A 23,840-nucleotide genomic window follows, 5' to 3' on the forward strand; every position below is an offset into this window, starting at 1 on the left:
ATTCCTGCCCCTGTTTGGAGTTTTGCCACTGAAATCAGTGGGACCAGATTCACCCTTACTGCTTAACTTTCAGCTCTGAGAAGTGAAAATCATGGCTTCAGGTCCTGCTCCAGAGAGTGTTATTCTCTTAGCATTAGGGTTAGGGTCAGGGTGCTCAAAGAGTCTGAAGGAAACCCCCAGTGTATGTGGCGCTCTTAGCTCAGGTATGAGAGATGGGGATTTCAAACACGTGGGCCCTGATTTTGCTATCAGGAAGGCCAGCGTCAAACAGGAGTGACCCACTGAAGGCAGAATGTGAGAGCAGAATCTGGTCAGTGTGTGACCCATTCTTGTTGTGAACCCTCTGGTAACACAGATACCCACTGCAGAGGCTTTGGCTGCACTTCCGAACAGGGCAGTGGAGTCGCTGAATTGGAAAACTTGTGTGAACCAGAGGAAAAAACAGACACCCCCAAAAAGGTAGCTAGTGAACCTTGGAACCCTTCCTGTTTCCTTCTAAGTGTCTCAAGTCAAGAACCTTTGGGGCAGAAATTCACCAGCACGGCGACTTGAACTGTTTAGTATTGTCAGAAAGACCAAGGCGTTTACCTGGTAAATTGCAACTATGTACGTACTAGAAATCTTGTTTTTAAGATCAGTTCCTTGTCTCTGACTGAGCCCTGAGCACCAACTTTAACGCAGAAAAAAGCAACTCACCAAAATCCTGCTCAGCAGAGGGTGGAAATCTCCTTACAGCGACAGGAAGGCAGAGTCCTGAGAATCAACATATGAATCTCGAATGTCTGAGACTCAGCATCCAGGCCAATGACCTTTATGACTCACCTGTCAGTCCCTGAGGACTCTCCGGTTGGCCAGGGCTCCCAGAGAATTCCCTGAGCTCTGTGAAGAGCAGAAAATAGACCCTTGAAAAATTCATCCCAAGAGCCTCCCCAGGGAGTGAGGAAATGATTTTCAGATAACAGGAGCTCAGATTTTCAAGGCAAACTGAATCTCACACACTGTTCAGCCTAGCAATTGACGATGGCTTTGTTTTCTGTGTGTAGCCTCTGAAAAGTCACTGCCATACTGTGACATATGTTCTTGAATTGATGCAAGCCAAGGGCCTGGAAAAGGCTTTCTTCTCCCAGGATTCTAGCATCAAAAGGTATTTGCCAGTGTCCCGTTGTGAGATCTAAAACTGAATATACATCTGTCAGCTCCGAGTGTTCATCTACTCTTTGCTACTGTGTTGATCTTTCTGAAATCCATGAAGAAATGGGTGGTGCTAACCTCTGTCAGAATTAATACAATGGGACTTCTCTGCTCACTCTGATTCTTTCACCACTCCAAAGTCCAGAATCACCTGGAATTCACTGAGATTCCCAAATCTGTTGCCCAGGGGCCATTTTTATTTTATTTTAGGTAGGTGTGCCCTGCTGCGGTGAGAACACAGTGGTAAAGGAATGAGACAACTGCTATGTCTGGATCTTTTCTTCGGACTACAGTCCCTCCCCCATGCTTGCATCACAGACGCCCGGGGGGCTAATTTGCACTCCAGAGAGTATGAGTGTTAGGGGATGTGACCTCTGGGGAGCAATCTGGGAGCTTTGCCAATAGCTGTGCCCCTCTAACCACGCAAGTGGGCTGGCCCTTGTGTGATGGAGCAGGAAGCAGGGCAGATTTGACCTGGGAATGTTGCAGGGAGGTTACATTGGGGATGAGAGTAAATCTACTTGAGCTGTAACCTGAGCCAGAAGTGGGGTTGGGAGCAGGGGCGGCTCTAGCAATTTCGCCGCCCCAAGCACGGCGGCAGGCCGCTCTGGTGGACCTGCTGCAGACGTGCCTGCGGAGGGTCCGCTGGTCCCGCGGCTCCGGTGGAGCATCCGGGAGGTCCACCTGAGCCGCGGGACCAGCGGACCCTCCGCGGGCACGCCTGCGGGAGGTCCACCGGAGCCGCCTGCCACCCTCCCGGCGACAGGCAGAGCGCCCCCCGCGGCATGCCGCCCCAAGCGCGCGCTTGGCGCGCTGCGGTCTGGAGCCGGCCCTGGTTGGGAGAAATCATCTGGGAGACTGAACATCAGGAGGAGGAGCAGAGGGGAGGGGGAAGAGAGCTGTTGGAGGGATTTTTAGTTTCACTTTGGGTTGGGTGGTGCAATGCAGGGAACCCCAAGTTGGGGTCTAAGCTCCCTGAACCCCCAGAGTCCCCGGGCGATGCTCTGGAACTGCTCCCCACAAAGCCAGTCAGGACTTTGGGGAGTCTCCTCTCCCTTGGAGCTGACTATCTTTAGGGCAGAAAGCTCACACGTAGCATTCAGCATGTGCCCCTCCGTGTGCTTCCCACAGCGAGTCTACCCAGCTAATCACTATTTGCTAGGCCTCTGGTCTCCTGACTAAACTCGGGACTTTGGGTCTGGAAAAGAGCTGGCACAATCCATATACCAGGTTGTTGTAGAAAATGCACATGGATTTTAACCCGTCAGTGACCAATGCCAAATGCCCCAGAGGGACTGAACCTAACAGACAATGATCAAGTGATCTCTCTCCTGCCATCCATCTCCACCCTCTGACAAACAGAGGCTAGGGACACAATTCCTTACCCATCCTGGCTAATAGCCATGAATGGACTTAACCTCCATGAATGTATCTGTTTCCTAGAGACTGTAAAAGCATCAAAGAATCCTGTGGCACCTTATAGACTAACAGATGTTTTGGAGCATGAGCTTTCATGGGTGAATACCCACTTCGTTGGATGCATGTAGTGGAAATCTCCAGGGGCGGGTATATATATGCAAGCAAGAAGCAGGCTACAGATAACGAGGTTAGTTCAATCAGGGAGGATAAGGCCCTCTTCTAGCAGCTGAGTTGTGAAAACCAAGGGAGGAAAAACTGGTTTTGTAGTTGGCAAGCCATTCACAGTCTTCGTTTAATGCTGAGCTGATGGTGTCAAATTTGCAGATAAACTGAAGCTCAGCAGTTTCTCTTTGGAGTCTGGTCCTGAAGTTTTTTTGCTTCAGGATGGCCACCTTAAGATCTGCTATTGTGTGGCCAGGGAGGTTGAAGTGTTCTCCTACAGGTTTTTGTATATTGCCATTCCTAATATCTGATTTGTGTCCATTTATCCTTTTCCTTAGAGACTGTCCAGTTTGGCCGATGTACATAGCAGAAGGGCATTGCTGGCATATGATGGCGTATATTACATTGGTGGACATGCAGGTGAATGAACCAGTGATGGTGTGGCTGATCTGGTTAGGTCCTATGATGGTGTTGCTGGTGTAGATATGTGGGCAGAGTTGGCATCGAGGTTTGTTGCATGGATTGGTTCCTGAGCTAGAGTTACTATGGTGCGGTGTGCAGTTACTGGTGAGAATATGCTTCAGGTTGGCAGGTTGTCTGTGGGCGAGGACTGGCCTGCCACCCAAGGCCTGTGAAAGTGTGGGATCATTGTCCAGGATGGGTTGTAGATCCCTGATGAGGTGTTTTCACACCTCAGCTGCTAGAAGAGCGCCTCATCCTCCCTGGTTGAACTAACCTCGTTATCTCTAGCCTGCTTCTTGCTTGCATATATATACCTGCCCCCGGAGATTTCCACTACGTGCATCCGACGAAGTGGGTATTCACCCACGAAAGCTCATGCTCCAAAACGTCTGTTAGTCTATAAGGTGCCACAGGACTCTTTGCTGCTTTTACAGATCCAGACTAACACGGCTCCCCTCTGATACTTTCCTAGAGACTGGCTCCAGTGTTGCGGGGGTTAGCACCTACTGGCGTATGTGGCTCCCCGCCTGTTGTGCTGGCTTTGTGGGTCCCCTTCCCAGGCGCCTGTCGCAACCTGATACGCAGTTATGGCTCTGTATGGCCAATTGTCGGTCCACGGCCATCTTGTCCTGTTAAAAGGACAAGGCAGCCTCCATTTTGGACCAGGTTCTTGTTGCATAGGAAAGGGCAGAGACCTAATCCTTCCCAGCAACACTAAAGTGCTGTGTGCTTTCCTGTTTTTTTTTCTGTTGGGCCGTCTAAAGATCAGGTTAGTGCAGTGTGCAAAGACCTGATTCTGCCCAGCAACTCCGTAGTATGCATTTTCCCGCTCTTTTTGGGCCTGGTCGTCTGGAGGTCAGGCTAGTTCTGCCCAGCAACTCCAGAGTACTGTATGCAGAGACCTAATTCTGCCCAGATACCCCAGTGTGCCGTGTGCAAATCCTGCCGGCATGGGGGGCAACGGCTCGGAGCCTGGAGGGAGGGGGAACCAGGGACCAATCAGATGTTGACACGAGTGAGTGAGACCCTTTCTATAAAACTAGGTTTCCCCCCAAAATCTGTGTGGAGTATCCGCGTGTCAGCTGAAGGACCTGATCAACCTTTCGGCCAGGGTCTCCTCCCGGTATAGCTAGCTCGTGTCGTGTCGTCTTCGTTGTCGCCTTGGACCTGTTCCTGGCACCTCATCATGCTTCTGGTGTCTGCTCTGCTGGTCAGCTGCGCCTGGAGTGCGGTATTTGTTTTCTAATTTCTGGCAGTTTGCTTATCTAGCCTCCTATTTTTCCCCTCCCTAACCCAGTACCAAGTGTGTACACAGTGTTAAGAATTAAAGTATTGAGCTCATAATTGCACAATTGCCTAGGTGTATAGTTGTTCTAAGGTTTTAATAAATTGTTTATTGTAAACTGTTTTAAGTGTGTGAGTCACTGCTCTGTCTTTGTCTGGAGTGTTTGTGTCTGGGAGCTGTCTCCACCTGGGGATTAGCTGACCAAGGGGTTCCTGTCCCCGCGGTCTGTGTGAGTGGAATCTGCCCAACTGCAGCCGCACCACACTCTGGGTTTACCCTTAGTGTGAAAGCAAGGGCGGTTGAGGCAGTGGCCTGTGGGTCTCTTTCCTGTGTTGCACCGGGCACCGCCCTGACGAACCCGATTCCCATCTTGTGTGATTGGTGTGTCTGCCTATCCAGTGTGGTGCAGTGAGCAGTATAGAATTGTACTGTTAATGATTTTGGGGTTGTTTATATTGCCTAACAACATCCCAGCTAAAAAATTGCCTCTCTCCCTTGGCCCAAGTTGTAACTTTCCCCCAAATAAACGCAGCCACTTGGCTTTAAACTTAATTCTGGTCCAGCTGGTTTTTCCTCTCCCAATACAAAGCTTATCAAACCGCAATCAGTTTTGGACAGCGCCCACCTCTCCCAGTCACTGTGCAGGGAGCCCAGGCGCCGAGCTCCGCATCGTGGAGCCCAGGGATCGAAGTGACTGACAGCGCCATGCTGCATCACTCTACCCCAGAGACTTTGTGGGTCCAGCTGCAGGGACTTGCTCAGGATCACCCAGGATGGACCTGTCTGAAGCAGGAATTGAACCCAGGCCTCTTGAGTCTCAGGCCTGTGACCCGCCACTGGGTCCCCCACGCTTGATTCCTTCCTAAGGGGGCTCCGACCCTATGAGCCTTGTTCCCCTCTGTTAACAATACAGCTGAGGCCATCTCCCCATCACACCCAGCTCCTCTGCACACCCACGGCCGGCCGGGCAGCCGTCCCGGCTTGTCCCAGGTTAGCCCCACTCCTGCGAGGCGCAGCATGTAGGGACACAGCTGTGCCCATAGGATGGGGGCCTAAGCCTGAGAGCCCTGTGGGGCAGGAGATGGCTTGTATGCCATGTCTGCCCAGCACAGGGTACCCTGCTCCGGGATGGGGCTGACGGGCCTGAATGCAGTTCAAAGGATGCTAATTATAGCTCAGCTTCTGCTCGTTATCATTAGTTATCTCACAGCTGCAGCTGAGATCAGAGCTCCCTTGTGCCAGGCGCTGCCCAGACACAGCGAGAGAGACAGGCCCTGCCCCAGCTGGGATCAGAGCTCCCTTGTGCCGGGTGCTGCACAGGTGGGGTTGCCAACGTTCTACTTTCATAAATCCGAACATCCTTGCCCGGACCCTGCCCTTCTCCGAGGCCCCGCCCCCTCTCACTCCATCCCCCCTCCCTCCGTCATTCACTCTCCCCACCCTCGCTCACTCGCTCATTTCACTGGGCTGGCTCTGGAGGTTGGGGTGCGGGAGGGGGTGAGGGCTCTGGCTGGGAGTGCCGGCTCTGGGGTGGGGCCAGAAATGAGGAATTCAGGGTGAGGCAGTGGGTTGAGGTGTGGGGGGGTGAGGACTTCAGCTGGGAGTGCCGGCTCTGGGGTGAGGATGGGGATGAGGGGTTTGGGGAGTGGGAGGGGGTCAGGGCTGGGACAGGGGTTGGGGAGCAGGAGGGGGTCAGGGTGAAGGATTTTGGCAGCACTTACTTCAGACAGCTCCCGAAAGCAGAGGCATGTTCTCCCCCCGACTCCCACCCAGAGACATGGCCAGGGGGCTCTGCACGCTGCCCTGTCTGCAGACGCCGCCCCCGCAGCTCCCATTGGCTGGGAACCACGGCCAATGGGAGCTGTGAAGCTGGCGCTTGGGGTGGAGGCAGCGTGCGGAGCCTCCTGGCTGCCCCTACGCGTAGGAACTGGAAGGGGGACATACCGTTACTTTTGGGTGCCATGTGAAGCCACGGCAGGCAGGAAACCTGCCTTAGCCCTGTTGTGCTGCCAAGTAGACTTTTAATGGCCTGGTCAGCAGTGCTGACTGGAGCCGCCATGGTCCCTTTTCGACCAAGCCTTCCTGTCAAAAACTGGACACCTGGCAACAGTACTGCCAGCCACTAGACCCTGCCCTCCCCTCTGCTGCTGTGTTGGGCCCCAGATCACTCCTGTGGATTGCACACAAAATTGAGCTTTATTAGCCACCTGCAAGCCCCAAACCTAACTCTTGTCCAAGGCCCGGAGGCAGCTCTCCTCTTCGGAGGCGGCGCTGTTGAGTGACGGGGACAGCTTCCTCCGCCGGGCCTGCATCCTCTCCCGCAGGGCACACAGGTTCTCTCCGCGCAGCTCTGGCGTTCTGTCGTGTACGTGGCGAAGGTGGGCATGAGCATGATGCTGGTGGAACCAGCACACCTGGCCTACGCTCTTGCCAGGACATGACCCTGGCTGCAGAAGCTCAGTTTCCAGCCTGGCCTGGTGCCCACGGCGCTCCAGGTTAGACGCTCCGACTGTCCCGGATGGGTCCTCGGTGGCATTTCCTCCCACGCCATTGGCTGGTGTGGCCACCCTGTGTGACCTGGCCTTGCCTGGCCTCCTGCGTGTGCCCTGCCGATCCTGGACTTCCTCTCGCACCAGGGATTCCCCTTCTCTGCTTCTGGACCTTGTTCTTCTACCGGTGGGCCTCCCTCTGCTGCCGGATCTCCACTCTCTGCTGCGGGCCAGGATCCCCTCGCTGTCCGGTCCTCTGGCCCTGCCGCTGCACCGCGGGCCTTCCACCCGGCTCCTGGAGAGACCCAGTGGGCGAGAAGGGCTGAGTCCCCGACCCCTCTGCTCTCTGAGCTTTGTTCTGGAGGACTCCATGGGAGACGGCTGATTGGAGCCCAGGGCTGCTGAGCCAGACTGTGAGACTCCTTTGCCTCCTTCTCCCTTGTGACTGCCGGTTGTTCTGGCGTCCCTGGCAGCGGGGCAGGCTGGGGGTGGTGGCCATGGGGCAGAAGGTCCCGCTGACGCAGCAGGCGTCCCACTGGGTTCATGCACCTTCCCCTCCCTGCATTCACTCACTCTCAGGGTCACCCGCTCTTGGTATCCACCATACTCTGCTGAGGGCCCTGTTTCCTCTGGAGAAGGTTCTTCTCCCTTGGTCACGCTGTCCCCTCGCCTGGCATTGGGGGAGGCTGTCCCAGATCCCTGGGGAGCCCCATTCCCTGGCAGCCCCCTGGTCCGAGCGGCTGCGGCTGGCTCCTTTCTCCCAGCACCGTCCCTCTCCTCTGCGCTGGAACACAGCTGGCATCTCCTGACCTCTGCCCGCATGTGGACGTTGGCGTTGAAGGTCACGCTCTTGGGGGATGGGGCGAGTTTCTGAGGGGGTGGCGGGGCTCCTCGTGGTGCAGCCATTGACCTGTCAACCTGCCCTATCTTCTCCACCGATGCCCTGGAGGTGACGCGTTTGAGGAAGCCCAGCATGATTCTCCTGAAGGTGGAGCCCTTCCCCTTGCCGGGGATGGACGGTGACTCAGCCCCTCTCCCTGGAGGTGCACGGGGAGGCTGTTCAGCCCCGGGCGGTGCCTCAGTCAGCACCAGGGCCTCTGTCTGCCTCATGTTGCTTCCAGCCCTGGGGCCTGTCCCCACCGCCGGCATCTCTCTCATGCCACGTCGCCCCTCGGTGTCCCTCCTCACCTTCCACCCCAGGCTGCCTTCTCCTTCCGCATCCCAGGCTGACACGGCCTCGCTGTCCCAGTCCCCGACCATCTCCTCAGCGCCAGCTGGACCTTTGTACGGGGGGGCGCCAGCTGCACGGCTCAGATCCCGAGACCGCTGGTAGGATGCACCTTGCTCCCCTCTGCAGGCATCACCTGACGTCTTCCTGCCCCTCGGGGGCACATGAGTCTCTAGATGAGTCCTCGCCACGTCTGACTTCCCAGCCCCCTTGGCAGGACAGGGCTGGGGGCTGAGTCCCTCCTCACCGGCGGTGAAGAGGCCATGGCACGTCTCACACAGGTACTGGTTTGCCTGGCTCTGGGACTCTCTGATCAGTCTCTGGCCCAAGGAGCCAGCTCTCGGGAATCCCGGCTCTCCTGTGCCCGCGGGGCGGGCTCTTTCTCCCAGGGCTTCCTGACGGGGCCCTCCCAGCTGGCTTTTCCGGCCCCTCCTGCGCTGCAGCCGGATGTTCATTTCCCGCCTGTGTTCCTGGGCAGCGGCTCTCAGCCGCTCAGCTGCCATGTCGGCATAGATGGCCTGGGAGCGTATGACGCAGGGCGGCAGGACGAAGGAGCCCAGGGCCTTCTGCGCCAGGTGGATGTCCAGCTGGTGTGCTGCGGCCCGCGGAGAAGCAAGATGCACCCGTGCCAGCGTGGGCCCCTCGGGCGCTGGGCGAGAGGCTGTGCGAGAGCTTTCTCCCTCAGACCAGTCAGAGGCCCTGGACTCGCTGCCTTCCGGAGATGACGGAGAGGAGGCAGGCGGTTCATCTTTTGCCACACTGGGAGTGCCCTGCCCCTGCCATACGGGCTCAGCATGCAGAGGGCTCGGAGCTGCCGCGTCTCCTAGGAGAGTTGCTGACCCCTTTGCATGGATACGCTGCATCTGCCACCCAGGAGAGCTGGCCCCTGGAGAGCGGGCGCCGTCCCACCCCTCTAGCTTGCAGCATGGGCAGTCCAAGCATGTGCAATGGCCCATTTCCAGGTGGCCCACGATTTCCAGAGACAGAGGCTGCTTCCCACCTGGGCCATGGCGGCTACGGCTCCGGGCTATTCTCCTGAAGCTGGATTCCAGCTCCCGCAAGATCCTCTTCTCATTCCAAATGGCTGTCTCCACAGACGAGCTCCGGGAGCGCCTGCCGGTCTTCGCCATCCGTGGAGCTCCTTCGCCATCGTGGGTCCTCCACTGCCCAGGACTTTCCTCAGAGCTCTGCTCTCTCTGCTGTGGGTGGGGCTCATGGGCCACCGGGCACAAGGCCCGTCTCTGGGACTCCTGGGCCCTGTGGGAAATTCCCAGCACCTTCTTCCTGGGAAAGTCCAGGGTGGATTTCAGCTCTGCCTTGTCCTCCAGGAAGTGGCGTGGGGAGCTGGGGGGCCCTTCCCCATTGCTCGTCTGGGAGGTCTCCTGGCTTCTCCTGCTGCTGCTCCCCAGGGTGTGTTGGGACACTGCCTCAGGGCAGCTGGCTTTGCTCTCCTTTACCCCCATTTCAAGCCAGTGCTGGGACCGGTGGGTGAGGGACTCCCCGGGGCCTGGCTGGAGCTCTTCCAATTGCCCCATGGAGAGGGCTGTAGGACCTTGGGGGAGTGTAGGGGAGACATGCAGCAGGGGCTGGGTTTGGCCTCTGGGCTCTGCTCCTGGTGGGGCAGGCGGCAGGAACATCCTTAAGGACTCCAGGATCCTCTTGGGCAGACCCCATCTCCGCTCCAGGGCCAGTTTCCTCACGTGTGACTCCAGGTGCTCCCTGGTTTCCGTGTGCAGGAAGAGCAGGCTGCCCGTGGCGAAGCTCTCGCTGGCTGGGGCCTGGGCCCACCTCGGGGGGCCCTTCCCAGGTGGTGGGGGTGTGAACGCGCCCAGGGATCTCAGCACCACCCGCGGTAAGCCCCACTCATGCTGGAGCTTCTTTCTCAGGATGTGGCTCTCCAGATGGTCCCTGGCCTCGGCTGTGACCAGAGGCGGCCCCGTGACCAGAGGCGGCTCCTTGTAGCCGTTCCTCTCCGGCTCCTCAGCCCCCATGCGTCCAGCCAGACCCATCTGCGTCTGGGCCCTCCCTGCTGCACTCCCCAGCCGCACAGCCGGAGCCTTCGGCATCATCCTCCGCAGGGACGCCGCCTGCAGCGTGGGGAGCCCCCAGAAATGCACCATCTGCTTGTGTCTCACGTTCATGTCCAGGGTATTCACAGCCGTGGGCGGCAGGCAGAGGAGGGAGCCGGCCCTGGGCTTGGGGGGCTTCTGGCCTGCGCAGATCAGCCTGGGGAGGCGGATCCTCTCCCCCTCCCTGGCCACTCTCTGGGATCTCTTCACCACGGCCGGCCTCACCCCCAGCCTGATCTCTAGGCACTTCCTCGCGAGGTGCCGCTGGAGCTCATCCCTCCGCTCAGCAGCAAGGCCATGGGTTCTGCTGTCTCCTGCCAAGCGGCTCCCTGCGGGGACGTCTGGCTGGCTGGGCCTCAGCCGGCTTTGCCCAACGCACCTTTCTCCACCGGCCCCAGGAAGCTGCGGGCCAGCCGGCGGGGCAATAGCAGCAAACAGCCGCAAGGACTCCTGGATTCTCTGGGGAAGGCCCCACCTCCGCTGCAGCGTCATCTTCCGGAGGTGATGCTCCAGGCGGCCTCTCGTGTCCCCGTCCATGAGCGAAGGCTCCTGCCCCAGGACGAGGACGTGCAGCTCGGTGCATTGGCGGGCTGCGGTCGGCCCCGGCAGCGGGGGCTCTGGCACAAAGGCTCTGAGTGACCGTTTGATGAGTGCAGGGAAGCCCCACTCGTGCTGCAGCCTCTTCTTCCTGACATGCAGCTCCAGGGCCTCTCTGGCCTCCGGGCCCAGGAACAGAGCCTCCCGTGCCCAGAACTCGACTTCCGCCTCACGGGGTGGAACCGGCCCAGGGGGTGCCCTGGGGACCATCCTGCTGAGGGACTGGGTGTAGAGAGTGCCCAGGCCCCACAGGGCCGTGAGATGTTTGTGCTGCACATTCAGCTCGAGGTGGCAGACGTCCTCCGGGTGCACGAAGGGCAGCAGGGGGCTCCTGGCTTTGGGGGCCCTGTCCCCAGCAGGGATCAGCTTGGGGAGGGGCAGCCGGGACACGAGATGCAGCCTTTGCCAAGAGCGTCTCACTGCAGCGGGGACGGCCCCCAGCCGGGTCTCCACACATTTCTTTGCCACATGGATCTGCAGCCGCTCCTGAGCGTCACGTCCCAGGCTGAGCCGCGGGTGGGGAGCAGCGACCACTCTCCTGGCTTTCCCCACGCCCCGCTCCAGGTGCACGGTGCTCTTGTGCCAGGGCAGCAGGAAAGGCCCCTCTGCATCCTTTTCTGTACGGCTGCGAGGCCTGAACTCCGCAGGGGCTGAGGCAGGCTGGAGCAGCCGCACCGACTCCTGGATCCTCCTTGGCAGCCCCCAGCGCCGGTGCATGAGTCTCTTGCGGAGGCTGAGCTCCAGCTCTCGTCGGCTGCCCTCTCTGAGGAAGGACAGCTCGGGCTGGAGAATGGCCACGTCCCTGTCGGCCGACGGAGGGGCCTTGGGCTGGCCGGGGCGGGGTGCTGCCGCCATCAGGCCCCGCATGGATTTCTGGATGATCACAGGCAGCCCCCACTCATGCTGCAGCCTCTTCTTCCTGACATGCAGCTCCAGCTCCTCCCGGGCTCCCGGTGGGAGGAAGGGCAGCTCCTGCTCCGTGAACTTGGTCCCAGCTGCGCGGGAGCTGGCGGGCGGCGGAGCGGGCGAGGGGCCTGCGTGGAACAGCTTGGCCAGGGACTGTCGGTACAGCGTGGGCAGCCCCCACCTGAAGCTCAGGTGCTTGTGGAGAAGGTTGAGCTCCAGGTGATCCGAGGCCGCCTGCTCCAGGAAGAGCAGCTCCCGGGGCCGCAGCTCCAGGGATCTCTGGCCTGGCCGAATCAGCTGGGGCAAGGGGAGCTTTCCCACCCGGCGGGCGGCTTCCTGTGAGTGTTGGGCCATGCGGGGGATCAGGCCCAGACGGATCTCTATGTTTTTCCTGGTCACATGTCTCTCCAGCAGCTGGTGGCATGTGTCCCGACTGAGCTGCTGGTGCCATGCAGTTCCCAGGGGCCCGGCTAAGGAGACAGCCACCGCTGTTGGGCCCACGGGTGGCGCCCTGGAGGGTGAGTCTCTTGGAGCCCTTCTCGCTGACAGCCCCCTGAGCGGCCGGCTGGCCCTTCTGCCTTGCGTGTCTGGATGTGTCCCCGGAGCTGCGGTCGTGGGGGGCATGAAGCCCCGCAGGGACTCCTGCACCCTCCTGGGGAGCCCCCACCTCCTCTCGGCCACCCTCCGCCGGATGTGGGCTTCCAGCTCCCTCTTGGTGGCCAGAGGGATGGGAGGGGCCCCGCTGCTGACACGGAGCTCCATGGCTGCCGGCCGGTCGCTCCCCTTGGGCCTGGGCCGCGTGGGCGGGGGTGGCATGAAACACCTCAGCGATCGCCGCACCAGGCCCGGCAGGCCCCATTCGTGCTGCAGCCGCTTCCTCAGGACATGCTTCTCCAGCAGCTCCCGGCCCTCGGAGGCCACGAAGGGGGTCTCCAGGGGGCAGATCTCGATGGCCACACCCAGGGGCAGCAGGGGGGCGGGTGGCACGGGCGGGCAGGGCACCATCTTGGCCAGGGACTCCGTGTACAGGGTGGGGAGAGCCCAGAGGTACTGGATGTACTTGTGCCTCACATTGAGCTCCACGCTGCCTGCCTTGCAGCTGAGCAGGGGGCAGAGCTGGTGGCGGGCCAGGGGGGCCTTGCAGCCTGGGGGGATCAGTTTAGGCAGGAGCAGGTCTCTGTGCCCCAGGGCAGCCATTTTCTGAGAGCTCCTCAGCACGGCGGGCAGCGCGCCTAGTCTGATTTCCAAGCCCTTCCTGGCAATGTGCCCCTGCAGCTCCCGGGTGTCTCTGCAGCAGTGCGAGCCGGGCGCGGATTTGGACGCTCTGGCGGGGCCCTGGGAGGCCTGGGCTGGGGCTCTAGCTGTGAGGCCGGGTGTCTGGGCTGCCCTCGTCACTGGGCCTGGCCCCCTTGGAGCCCATCTCCCAGACGGCAGGGGGCCGAGCCGGGGGTGTGGAGGTGTGGCTGGCATCAGCAGCCTCAGGGACTCCTGGATCCTCCTGGGCAGCCCCCATCTCTTTAGATGCACCATCCTCTGCAGATGCCGCTCCAGCTCTGTCCTGGAGCCAACGCTCAGGAAGGGCAGGGCCTGTGGCATCGTCACCACCCTGCCTACCCCCGAGGGTCTGCGTGCGATGGGTTTCGGTGCTGGGGGCATGAAGATCTTCAACGCGCTCTGCAGGGTGCAGGGCAGCCCCAGGGTGTGCTGCAGCCTCTTCACCTGGACATGCCGCTCGAGACTCTCCCTGACGTCGCGCTGGAGGAAAGGGGTCTCTGCTTCGGCCAATTCGAGCCTGCCGGACACACGCAGGGCTCCAGGGCTGACCCGCGCCGGGGGTCTCCCAGCCAGAGACGTTGGAGCTTCCCCTGTGGCCCTGGGTGCCGTGCTTTCTTGGTCTCGCTGGCGTTTGGCCTCCCGCCCTGACATCCTGGTCCCGCCTGGGGACTTGGCCAGAAACGGCACCCAATTGGGGCGATGCGCCTGCCTCTGGGGAGCGGCCTGGGGGCTCCTTGCTCTGCCTCTGTGCAGGAAACTCCCGACCCAGCCATGTTCCGCTTGGCTTGGAGGGAAGGGCTCGTGCTGGGCAGGAGCGGGGCCGGGGAACTCCTCATGCCTGGGAAGAAATGGCTCGTGCTGGCTCGACCCAGTTCTCAGCTCCCAAGCGAGTAGGGGCGGCTCGTCCTGGAGAGAAGAGGAGCTCTGGGCCTGCTCTTGCCCGTGAAGGAGAGTCTCATCCCAGAGAGAGGAGCAGAAGAGATATTCGTCCTGCTCTGTGGAGGAGCCTTTGGCCTGCTGTGGGCGGGACAGCCTCTCCTCATCCTCCCTCGGCGGGCGGCGCTCCGTTTTCCGGCTGCCTGCCTGGCGCTCGGGAGGGGAGCGGGACTTGCTGGGTGGGAAGGGGCCCTGCGCCAGTGGGAGGACCTGGTCGCCTATAGATGTCCTAGAGTGGCACCACCGCAGCACATCCAGGCCTCTACCGAGCAGGTCCCTCTCTTTGGAGCGGGAGGCGGGAGCAGGAGGTGACCCTGGCCCGGCAGGGACCCACGCGCTGACCCTATCAGTGTATACCAGCCGCTCGGCTTGCCGGGCCGCCTCGTTGCACAGGGCACAGTCTGTGTTGTCACAGAGCAGCTGGCGGATGGAGCGGCGCCTGGCGGCTCGGTGAGCGCGGCGTGGGGGGTCCCACCACAGCCGGTCACGCGGCTGCTTCACCCGCTGCTTCTTTGCACCTAAAACAGAACAGCAGAGAGGGCTTCTGAGGAGAGATGGGGCCTGAACGTAGCGGGGGCCACGGGCACCCAAACCGTGACCCCACCCACCTGTACCGCCCCAACCCCGAATCCTCATCCCCGCACTGCTTCTAACCCCGAGGCCCTGCCCCGTGCCACTCCTTCTCCCAGCGCCCCACCCGCCTGTGACCCATTCCCCCCGAGGCCTCGCCCACACACCAACCCCGCTCCTCCGCCACTGCTTCCCTCCAAGAGCCTGTCCCCCGCTTGCTCTTTCTCTGCACGCCGTGCCTCCTGTTGCTCGCCCTTACAGCCAGTCAAAAGTCAGTGGGCATGGCCCCCCGGCCCCCTCATTCCAGTGCCCTGGCCCCAGGCCACTCTGCGCTGCTGCTCCAGAACCAGGCATGCTGAGCTTGTGAGAGGCCAGAGCCTGATGAAACACTCCACCAGCACCACGCTGGGCCCCCTCTCAAACACTGCCAGTGCTGTGAACCTGGCCACGGTGAAGTCCCAGCGCCATGAACCCGGCCCGGGCATTGTGCCAGGGCCGTGAATCTGTCCGGTGCACTGTCCCAGTACCAGAAACCCAGATGGCACATGGTCCTGGTGCAAATAACCCAGCCGGTGCCCCATCCTGCAGAAATGGGTCTCGCCAGTGTGCGGGATCCCAGGAAATCTCTCTGGCAAATGTCAGGGGCTGGCGGCACCTAGCAGCCTTGGCCTTGCAAGCCCTGGTACGATGCACAGCAACGGAGTGCCAGAGGGCTACACCCCTATCCAAGACAGAGCAGACGGGCTGAAATAAAGACAAGATCTGCTGGGCAGTGGACAGTGCCTCCTGCTGGCAAAGCTGCCCTGTTCTGGGAAGGGCAGGTAGCTCCCCCCCAACGCTCACCATTAGCCTGCGCAAAGCCCTGGAGGACATGGGGACAACCTGCCAGAGGGGACAGACAATGGGGTGTTTGCCTCCATTGCGGCAAAGCCCCCAGACGACGGTTCGTTAGCAGCATGTCAGCTTATCCTGGCTCCAGTCAGCACCTTGGCTCCTGCTCCCATCCCCAGAGGCAGGCCAAGTCTGAGGAGCCTCGTGTGGGACCCCTGGGCCAGGGTGGAGGCTTGGGAGAAGCCCTGGGATTCTGAGCCAGGGAGCCGTCAGGGAGCATGAGGCAGGGCCTTACCTTCTCCCTCGTCCTCCGTCCCCCTCCGCCGGAGCCTGCGGACCAGAAGAGCCTGCGGGAGCCAAGAAAGCAGCAGAGTTACGTGGTACCCAGAGTGAGGCCGTGCAGTGCCAGCCTCCCGCCCAGCCAAGCCCAGTGCCAGGGGTGCCCACGCTTCCCTCCACCTCCTGCAGCTGGAGAACTCCAGGCTCCTTCGGCCATGCCCCGGGCTCCCCACCCGAGTGTCATTGGAACAATCCTGGGTCCCCCACTCCCCGACATCGGGGCATCGCCACACCAGAGTGGGTGATTTCTGCCCCCAGTGTTATGAGTCGAATGGGGACCAGGCCCTTGGGCTTCGCAATGTGCTCTGGCTTCCTCTTCTCTCCCCGTCTCCCCTGGTTCCCACCTGCGAGCCCAGCTCCCCAGCTGATCTGGGACCCAAGGCAGGATCCCCAACTGACCACACCCAAAGATCTGTCCTGGATTCTCCCTTTCTCCCCCCACCTCTTGCCTGCCCTCTCCCTGGCTGGCTGGGAGGCCAGGGACCCAGGAAAGCTTGTGGCTTTGGGAGGGAGCTGGGAGGGTTTGTTCAGCTTCCCCCAGCGTAGGGAAATAACTGGCCAGAGCCGGCTTAGTGCCAGGGGTGCCGGGAAGCCTGGGACCAAGAGGGAGAGCCCTGGCATTTCTAGCACTAGCTGGTGGTTGGAGCCGTAAGGAACAACCAATGAATGGAGCCACGAGCTCTGTCTGTGGCCCTGTCTCTCTCTGTGGATGTGCCCCACCAGCCCAACGGGGCCTGGTCAGAACAGGGGGCCTCAGGCCCTCCCTTCCGTGGGGCTGTGTCCAGGCAAGCGCAGGATGGCTGAAGGGGAGCTGGGGGGGGTCCTCCTACCATCCTGCTTCTCCAGGAGAAGCTGTGCTGCGTCGCCATGGCCACCCAGACGACCAGGACCAGAAGGACGCAGGTGTACAACACCCAGGAGCTGTCAAAGCAGGCACAGAACCAGCTCTGCATGATCCCCACTCCCGCGTCAAGCATGCTGGGGAGGACGGTCTGGACACGCACTGGGCGTGGAGACACTACACTCCCTGCTGCTGCTGTGGCTGGATCTCGCCTGAGGGGCTGTTTGTTCCAGTGACGCATCATAAAGGGCCAGGGCCAGGCGGGTCCTGACATCACAAAGGGACTGCAGGCATCAGAGGTGGGCAAGACCCTGGCTCCCTGCAGCCCCTCCCCAGCACCCCATGTAGGTACTTAGAGACTGTGACAGAGTCACCCCGTAACCGTCTCTATGCTAAGCTAATGAGATTGAGCTCCGTGAGTCTCTCACTAGGCGGCGGGGTTTCTAACCTTTGAATCAGTCTTTCATTGATAACATTGTGACGGTGCTGCCCGTGGGAGCCAGCTGAGGTCACTCAATCAGGGTGAACTGCAAACCAAACGGGGCAGACAAACCCCAAACGCTGGTGGTTATTCCAAAACTTAGATTTACCAAGCCAGCCCAAAACAGCTTCTCTAGCACCTCCCTGGTTACTTAGAAGTCCAAACCACGCAGTTCCCTTAAAGTGCCCAGCCTCAGGCCTCCATCCAGACACACCTGTCAAATAAGATGATGATTTCTGAAAATCTTATCTCATCATATAAAAGAAAAGGTTCTTCCAATCCCAAAGGATCAGCCACATACACAAGTCCAATTATAACTTAGATCTTACCCAAAAAAACCCCACTATATGCCAATTTGTATTAACTAAGCTACAATTTATTAAAAAAGAAAAGAGAGAGTGTTGGTTAAAATATCAATATACAGACAGACTTGAATTCAATTCTTGAAGTTCAGATACATGGCAGAAGTGAGCTTGTAGTTGCCAAAAGTCCTATTAGAAATAGTCCATAGGTTACAGTCCAATGCCCATATTCAGGGTGACTCTAGTCAATGACTGGGGATCTCAATCCTTATGGCTTAAGGTTTCCCCCTCTTGAAACCCAAAGTAGATCTGAGATGAAGTAGGATTGTGTCCCAGGGTTCTTATACATTTTCAGCAGCCTTTTGGCCTGAGAAAACAATAGGCTTAATTCTTTCTCCCAAACATCCTGGCAATTAGCACAGGGTAATTTATCCATTAAACAGTTCAGATACAGGTTACCACAACCTTCAAAGAGACATATAGACTAATACCATAAGAACATAAGAACATAAGAAAGGCCGTACCGGGTCAGACCAAAGGTACATCTAGTCCAGTATCTGTCTACCGACAGTGGCCAATGCCACGTACCCCAGAGGGAGTGAACCTAACAGGCAATGATTAAGTGATCTCTCTCCTGCCATCCATCTCCATCCTCTGACGAACAGAGGCTAGGGACACCATTCTTACCCATCCTGGCTAATAGCCATTTATGGACTTAGCCACCATGAATTTATCCAGTCCCCTTTTAAACATTGTTATAGTCCTAGCCTTCACAACCTCCTCAGGTAAGGAGTTCCACAAGTTGACTGTGCGATGCGTGAAGAAGAACTTCCTTTTATTTGTTTTAAACCTGCTGCCTATTAATTTAATTTGGTGACCCCTAGTTCTTGTATTATGGGAATAAATAAATAACTTTTCCTTATCCACTTTCTCAACATCACTCATGATTTTATATACCTCTATCATGTCCCCCCTTAGTCTTCTCTTTTCCAAGCTGAAGAGTCCTAGCCTCTTTAATCTTTCCTCGTATGGGACCCTCTCTAAACCCCTAACATTTTAGTTGCCCTTTTCTGAACCTTTTCTAGTGCTAGAATATCTTTTTTGAAGTGAGGAGACCACATCTGTACACAGTATTCGAGATGTGAGCGTACCATGGATTTATATAAGGGCAATAATATATTCTCAGTCTTATTCTCTATTCCCTTTTTAATGATTCCTAACATCCTATTTGCTTTTTTGACCGCCTCTGCACACTGCGTGGACATCTTCAGAGAACTATCCACGATGACGCCAAGATCATTTTCCTGACTCGTTGTAGCTAAATTAGCTCCCATCATGTTGTATGTATAGTTGGGGTTATTTTTTCCAATGTGCATTACTTTACATTTATCCACATTCAATTTCATTTGCCATTTTGTTGCCCAATCACTTAGTTTTGTGAGATCTTTTTGAAGTTCTTCACAATCTGCTTTGGTCTTAACTATCTTGAGCAGTTTAGTATCATCTGCAAACTTTGCCACCTCACTGTTTACCCCTTTCTCCAGATCATTTATGAATAAATTGAATAGGATTGGTCCGAGGACTGACCCTTGGGGAACACCACTAGTTACCCCTCTCCATTCTGAGAATTTACCATTAATTCCTACCCTTTGTTCCCTGTCCTTTAACCAGTTCTCAATCCATGAAAGGACCTTCCCTTTTATCCCATTACAGCTTAATTTACGTAAGAGCCTTTGGTGAGGGACCTTGTCAAAGGCTTTCTGGAAATCTAAGTACACTATGTCCACCGGATCCCCCTTGTCCACATGTTTGTTGACCCCTTCAAAGAACTCTAATAGATTAGCAAAGAATCCTGTGGCACCTTATAGACTAACAGACGTTTTGCAGCATGAGCTTTCGTGGGTGAATACCCACTTCTTCACCCACGAAAGCTCATGCTGCAAAACGTCTGTTAGTCTATAAGGTGCCACAGGATTCTTTGCTGCTTTTACAGATCCAGACTAACACGGCTATCCCTCTGATACTCTAATAGATTAGTAAGACACGATTTCCCTTTACAGAAACCATGTTGACTATTGCTCAAGAGTTTATGTTTTTCTATGTGTCTGACAATTTTATTCTTTACTATTGTTTCAACTAATTTGCCCGGTACCGACGTTAGACTTACTGGTCTGTAATTGCCGGGATCACCCCTAGAGCCCTTTTTAAATATTGGCGTTACATTAGCTAACTTCCAGTCATTGGGTACCGAAGCCGATTTAAAGGACAGGTTACAAACCTTAGTTAATAGTTCCGCAACTTCACATTTGAGTTCTTTCAGGACTCTTGGGTGAATGCCATCTGGTCCCGGTGACTTGTTAATGTTGAGTTTATCAATTAATTCCAAAACCTCCTCTAGTGACACTTCAATCTGTGACAGTTCCTCAGATTGTCACCTACAAAAGCCAGCTCAGGTTTGGGAATCTCCCTAACATCCTCAGCCTTGAAGACTGAAGCAAAGAATCCATTTAGTTTCTCCGCAATGACTTTATCGTCTTTAAGCGCTCCTTTTGTATTTTGATCATCAAGGGGCCCCACTGGTTGTTTAGCAGGCTTCCTGCTTCTGATGTACTTAAAAACATTTTGTTATTACCTTTGGAGTTTTTGGCTAGCCGTTCTTCAAACTCCTCTTTGGCTTTTCTTATGACACGCTTGCACTTCAGTTGGCAGTGTTTGTGCTCCTTTCTATTTGCTCACTAGGATTTGACTTCCACTTTTTAAAGGAAGTCTTTTTATCTCTCACTGCTTCTTTTACATGGTTGTTAAGCCACGGTGGCTCTTTAGTTCTTTCACTGTTTTTCTTAATTTGGGGTATACATTGAAGTTGGGCCTCTATTATGGTGTCTTTAAAACGGGCCCATGCAACTTGCAGGGATTTCACTTTAGTCACTGTACCTTTTAACTTTTGTCTAACTAACCCCCTCATTTTTATATAGTTCCCCCTTTTGAAATTAAATGCCACAGTGTTGGGCAGTTGAGGTGTTCTTCCCACCACAGGGATGTTGAATGCTATTGTATTATGGACACTATTTCCAAGCGGTCCTGCTATAGTTACCTCTTGGACCAGCTCCTGCGCTCCACTCAGGATTAAATCTAGAGTCGCCTCTCCCCTTGTGGGTTCCCGTACCAGCTGCTCCATGAAGCAGTCATTTAAAGTATCAAGAAATTTTATCTCTGCATTTCGTCCTGAAGTGAAATGTTCCCAGTCAATATGGGGATAATTGAAATCCCCCAGTATTATTGGGTTCTTAATTTTGATAGCCTCTCTAATTTCCCTTAGCATTTCATCATCACTATTACTGTCCTGGTCAGGTGGTCGATAATAGATCCCTAATGTTATATTTTTACTAGAGCATGACATTTCTATCCATAGAGACTCTATGGAACATGTGGATTCGCTTAATATTTTTACTTCATTTGAATCTACACTTTCTTTCACATATAGTGCTACTCCTCCCCCTGCACGACCTGTTCTGTCCTTCCGATATATTTTGTACCCCGGAATGATTGTGTCCCATTGATTGCTCTCAGTCCACCAGGTTTCTGTGATGCCTATTATATCTATATCCTCCTTTATTACAAGGCACTCTAGTTCACCCATCTTATTATTTAGACTTCTGGCATTTGTGTACAAGCACTTTAAAAACTTGTCCCTGTTTATTAGCCTGCCTTTTTCTGATGTGCCAGATTCTTTTTTATGTGACTGTTTATCATCTGATCCGGCCCTTACATTATACTTTTCAGGCCTCTGCTCCTGACTATAACCTGGAGATTCTCTATCATCAGACTCTCCCCTAAGAGAAGTCTGTGTCCGATCCACACGCTCCTCTGCAGCAGTCGGCTTTCCCCCATCTCCTAGTTTAAAAACTGCTCTACAACCTTTTTAATGTTTAGTACCATTTCACTCAAGTATCATCACAAATGTTAATATTCCTTTTTTGATCTTTGAATTAAAGTTATAGCAATAGACAAGACTTGTTTGCTGACATCACAAGACCTGAGCAAACATCTACCCTTGAGATCTCTAACAATGCAGACTTGCATTTCAAAGCTCTGTTCATTTACATATCTTCCTAACCAGTCCTTAAGGTTCACTCATGGGTCAGGTCAGTGGGTGAGTTAATTAACTCTTTCTGGCCCTGTTATTCTTCCATGAGAGATTAGATTAGACTCATAATGTCGCAAACAGCCTTCTGGAATGGCATTCACCAGCACAACCCCTTGGAGAGTGGCATTAAATTGGAGTAACACCACAGTGAATCAGGCAGGTGCTGTGAGGCTCTGGATGGGAGCTTCAGTTGCTTAGCTGTAGTGAGCCCAGTGTGTGTATGGGAGGTGGGGGCGTGGGGATGGGGGGTTGGACTGGAAAAAATGCACCAGCTTCCTGGGAATATCAGGACAGGGCAGGGAAGATACAGCCACACGGGGGTCTGTTGTCTAGTACTGTCCAGTGAGAACTGGGGCTCCCATGGGCTTCACTTAAGGGGACCTAAGGAGAATGATTCATGGAGTCCAAGTCCAAGTCCATCGTGATCATCTAGTTTGACTCTCTGTACAGCACAGGCCAGAGACCAGCCCCACAATAGTTCCCAGAGCAGAGCTGCCCCCCTCAGAATCCCCAACCCATCTTGCACCTTCTCCCCTCACCACCTCCCCAAGACCCCCCAACCACCACCCCAGGACCCCACCCTCCACCAACCCCCCCATTCCCTGTCCCCTGACTGCCCAGACCCCTATCCGCCCCCCCACCAAGTCCTGACAGACCCCCGGAATGCCCACAATCCAACCCCCGTTCCCCGTCCCCTGACTGCCCCCCCAGAACCTCTGCTCCCTACCTGTGCCCTGACTGTCCCCAGGACTCCCTGCCCCTTATCCAACCCCCCCAGCCCCGGCCCCCTGCCATGCTGCTTACCCCCACCTCCCCCCTCTCCTGGGGGCTCAGCGCACCACGTCCAGGAACGGCCCTGGACAGCGCTGAGGCGGCGTGGCTCCAGTGGGACATGAGCTTGCAGCCCTGCCCCCTTCCCACGCAGCTCTCTGCGTGTGGTCCCCCCTTATAAATTAAAAACACTTTTTTATATATTTAACACTATTATAAATGCCAGAGGCAAAGCGGGGTTTGAGGTGGAGGCTGACAGCTCGCAACCCCCAGTAATAACCTCGTGATGCCCTGAGGGGTCCCGACCCCCTGGGTTATTTTATATTAATAACATTTTATCAAAGTATTAATTAAATGTTAACTTGCTAACTTGAGACCATGGGCGGAGACATTATGTAACCTTTTAACCACTGGCTAATGTGCTATCTTGTCCTGCTGCAAAACCTATCCCGGGGTGTGGAACTGCCTACCCCGTCACTTTCCCCTGCCCATGGAAAATCTATATATTCTATTGTAATCAATTGATTGGCAGTGTCTCTGAGCCTAATAAGCAAGGTGACACTCCGCCAGCGCTGTGTGTAATAAACTCCTGTGCTCGGCATCTACAGAATTGGCACTCTCAGTTGGGTCCCACCACAGCCAGCATCGTTATGGAGCCAGGGCCGGGCTGTGCATTTCCGCTGTCTCACACCAACCCAGCAGCCTATGGAACCACCCGTTCTTAGCGCTGTCACTCCCCCATCTCCCACCTACCCACATTCTGGTGTGCTGCACACAGTAGCTGTGTCTTGTCTTAATGTGACTTATAAGCCCCTTCGGGCAGGGTCTGTTTCTCCTTCAGTGTTTGTGAAGGGCCCAGCACAAGGGGCCCTGAACTGGAGCGGGGCCTCTGGATTCTTCCACAACACAAATAATGATCAAAAATAATCAACACACTAATCCAGCCAAATCAGGGCCTCCCCCTCCCTTTGCCTTAGCTACAGAGGAAGGTCAAACCAGGCTTGGCAGGTACAGAGTGTTAGTAACTTGAATGCAGGTGAACACGGCGTCCCTGTTGCCCTTGTCAGGAGAATTCATTCAGTCTCATTTCAGTGCTTAAAAGCTTGGTGCTCTGCACTGGAGAAATACCCCAATTAGCCAGATGAGCAGGCAGAGAGTTCAGCTGTTGGAATCCAAGCGCCCTCCAGCTGCTGCAGTCCTGGAAAGTCTGACTCAGCCTGGAACATTAGATTTCAATTCCACTTAGGAGACACCGGGAGAAAGTGAAGCAAGAGGCAGAGAACAAATCCAATGCAAACACTAATCCAGTCTCTATCCTGCTTATAGCTCCCCCACACTCTTGTGCCCTGGCAGCTTTGGGATGAGGCCTCTTGTCCCCAGGCAGGACCCCAGCTGCCCTCTATCCACAGGAACATTCTGTTGGTGTTGCTTTTTCTAAGTCTGTTCCCCCGAAGCCACCTTAGTGATTGTGATGAGTTGGCAGGTTTGTGAGTGGGAGCGGAAGTGGAGTCCCGGAGTTCACACCTCACAGGAGTAGAG

General features: G+C 56.2%; 1 protein-coding gene across 1 annotated transcript; it reads right to left on the reverse strand.

Annotated features, from left to right (window-relative positions):
- Positions 1–6,741: 6,741 nt before the first annotated feature.
- Positions 6,742–16,802, reverse strand: LOC123362547. Its single transcript, XM_045002921.1, has 3 exons — positions 16,590–16,802; positions 15,716–15,767; positions 6,742–14,537 (listed from the first exon to the last, which is right to left on the reverse strand). The coding sequence occupies exons 1-3, from the start codon at positions 16,734–16,736 to the stop codon at positions 6,742–6,744; spliced, it is 7,995 nt and encodes a 2,664-aa protein (XP_044858856.1). The 5' UTR covers positions 16,737–16,802.
- Positions 16,803–23,840: the final 7,038 nt, after the last annotated feature.

Source organism: Mauremys mutica, chromosome 1, assembly GCF_020497125.1.
Source record: "Mauremys mutica isolate MM-2020 ecotype Southern chromosome 1, ASM2049712v1, whole genome shotgun sequence".
Classification (NCBI taxonomy): domain Eukaryota; kingdom Metazoa; phylum Chordata; order Testudines; family Geoemydidae; genus Mauremys; species Mauremys mutica.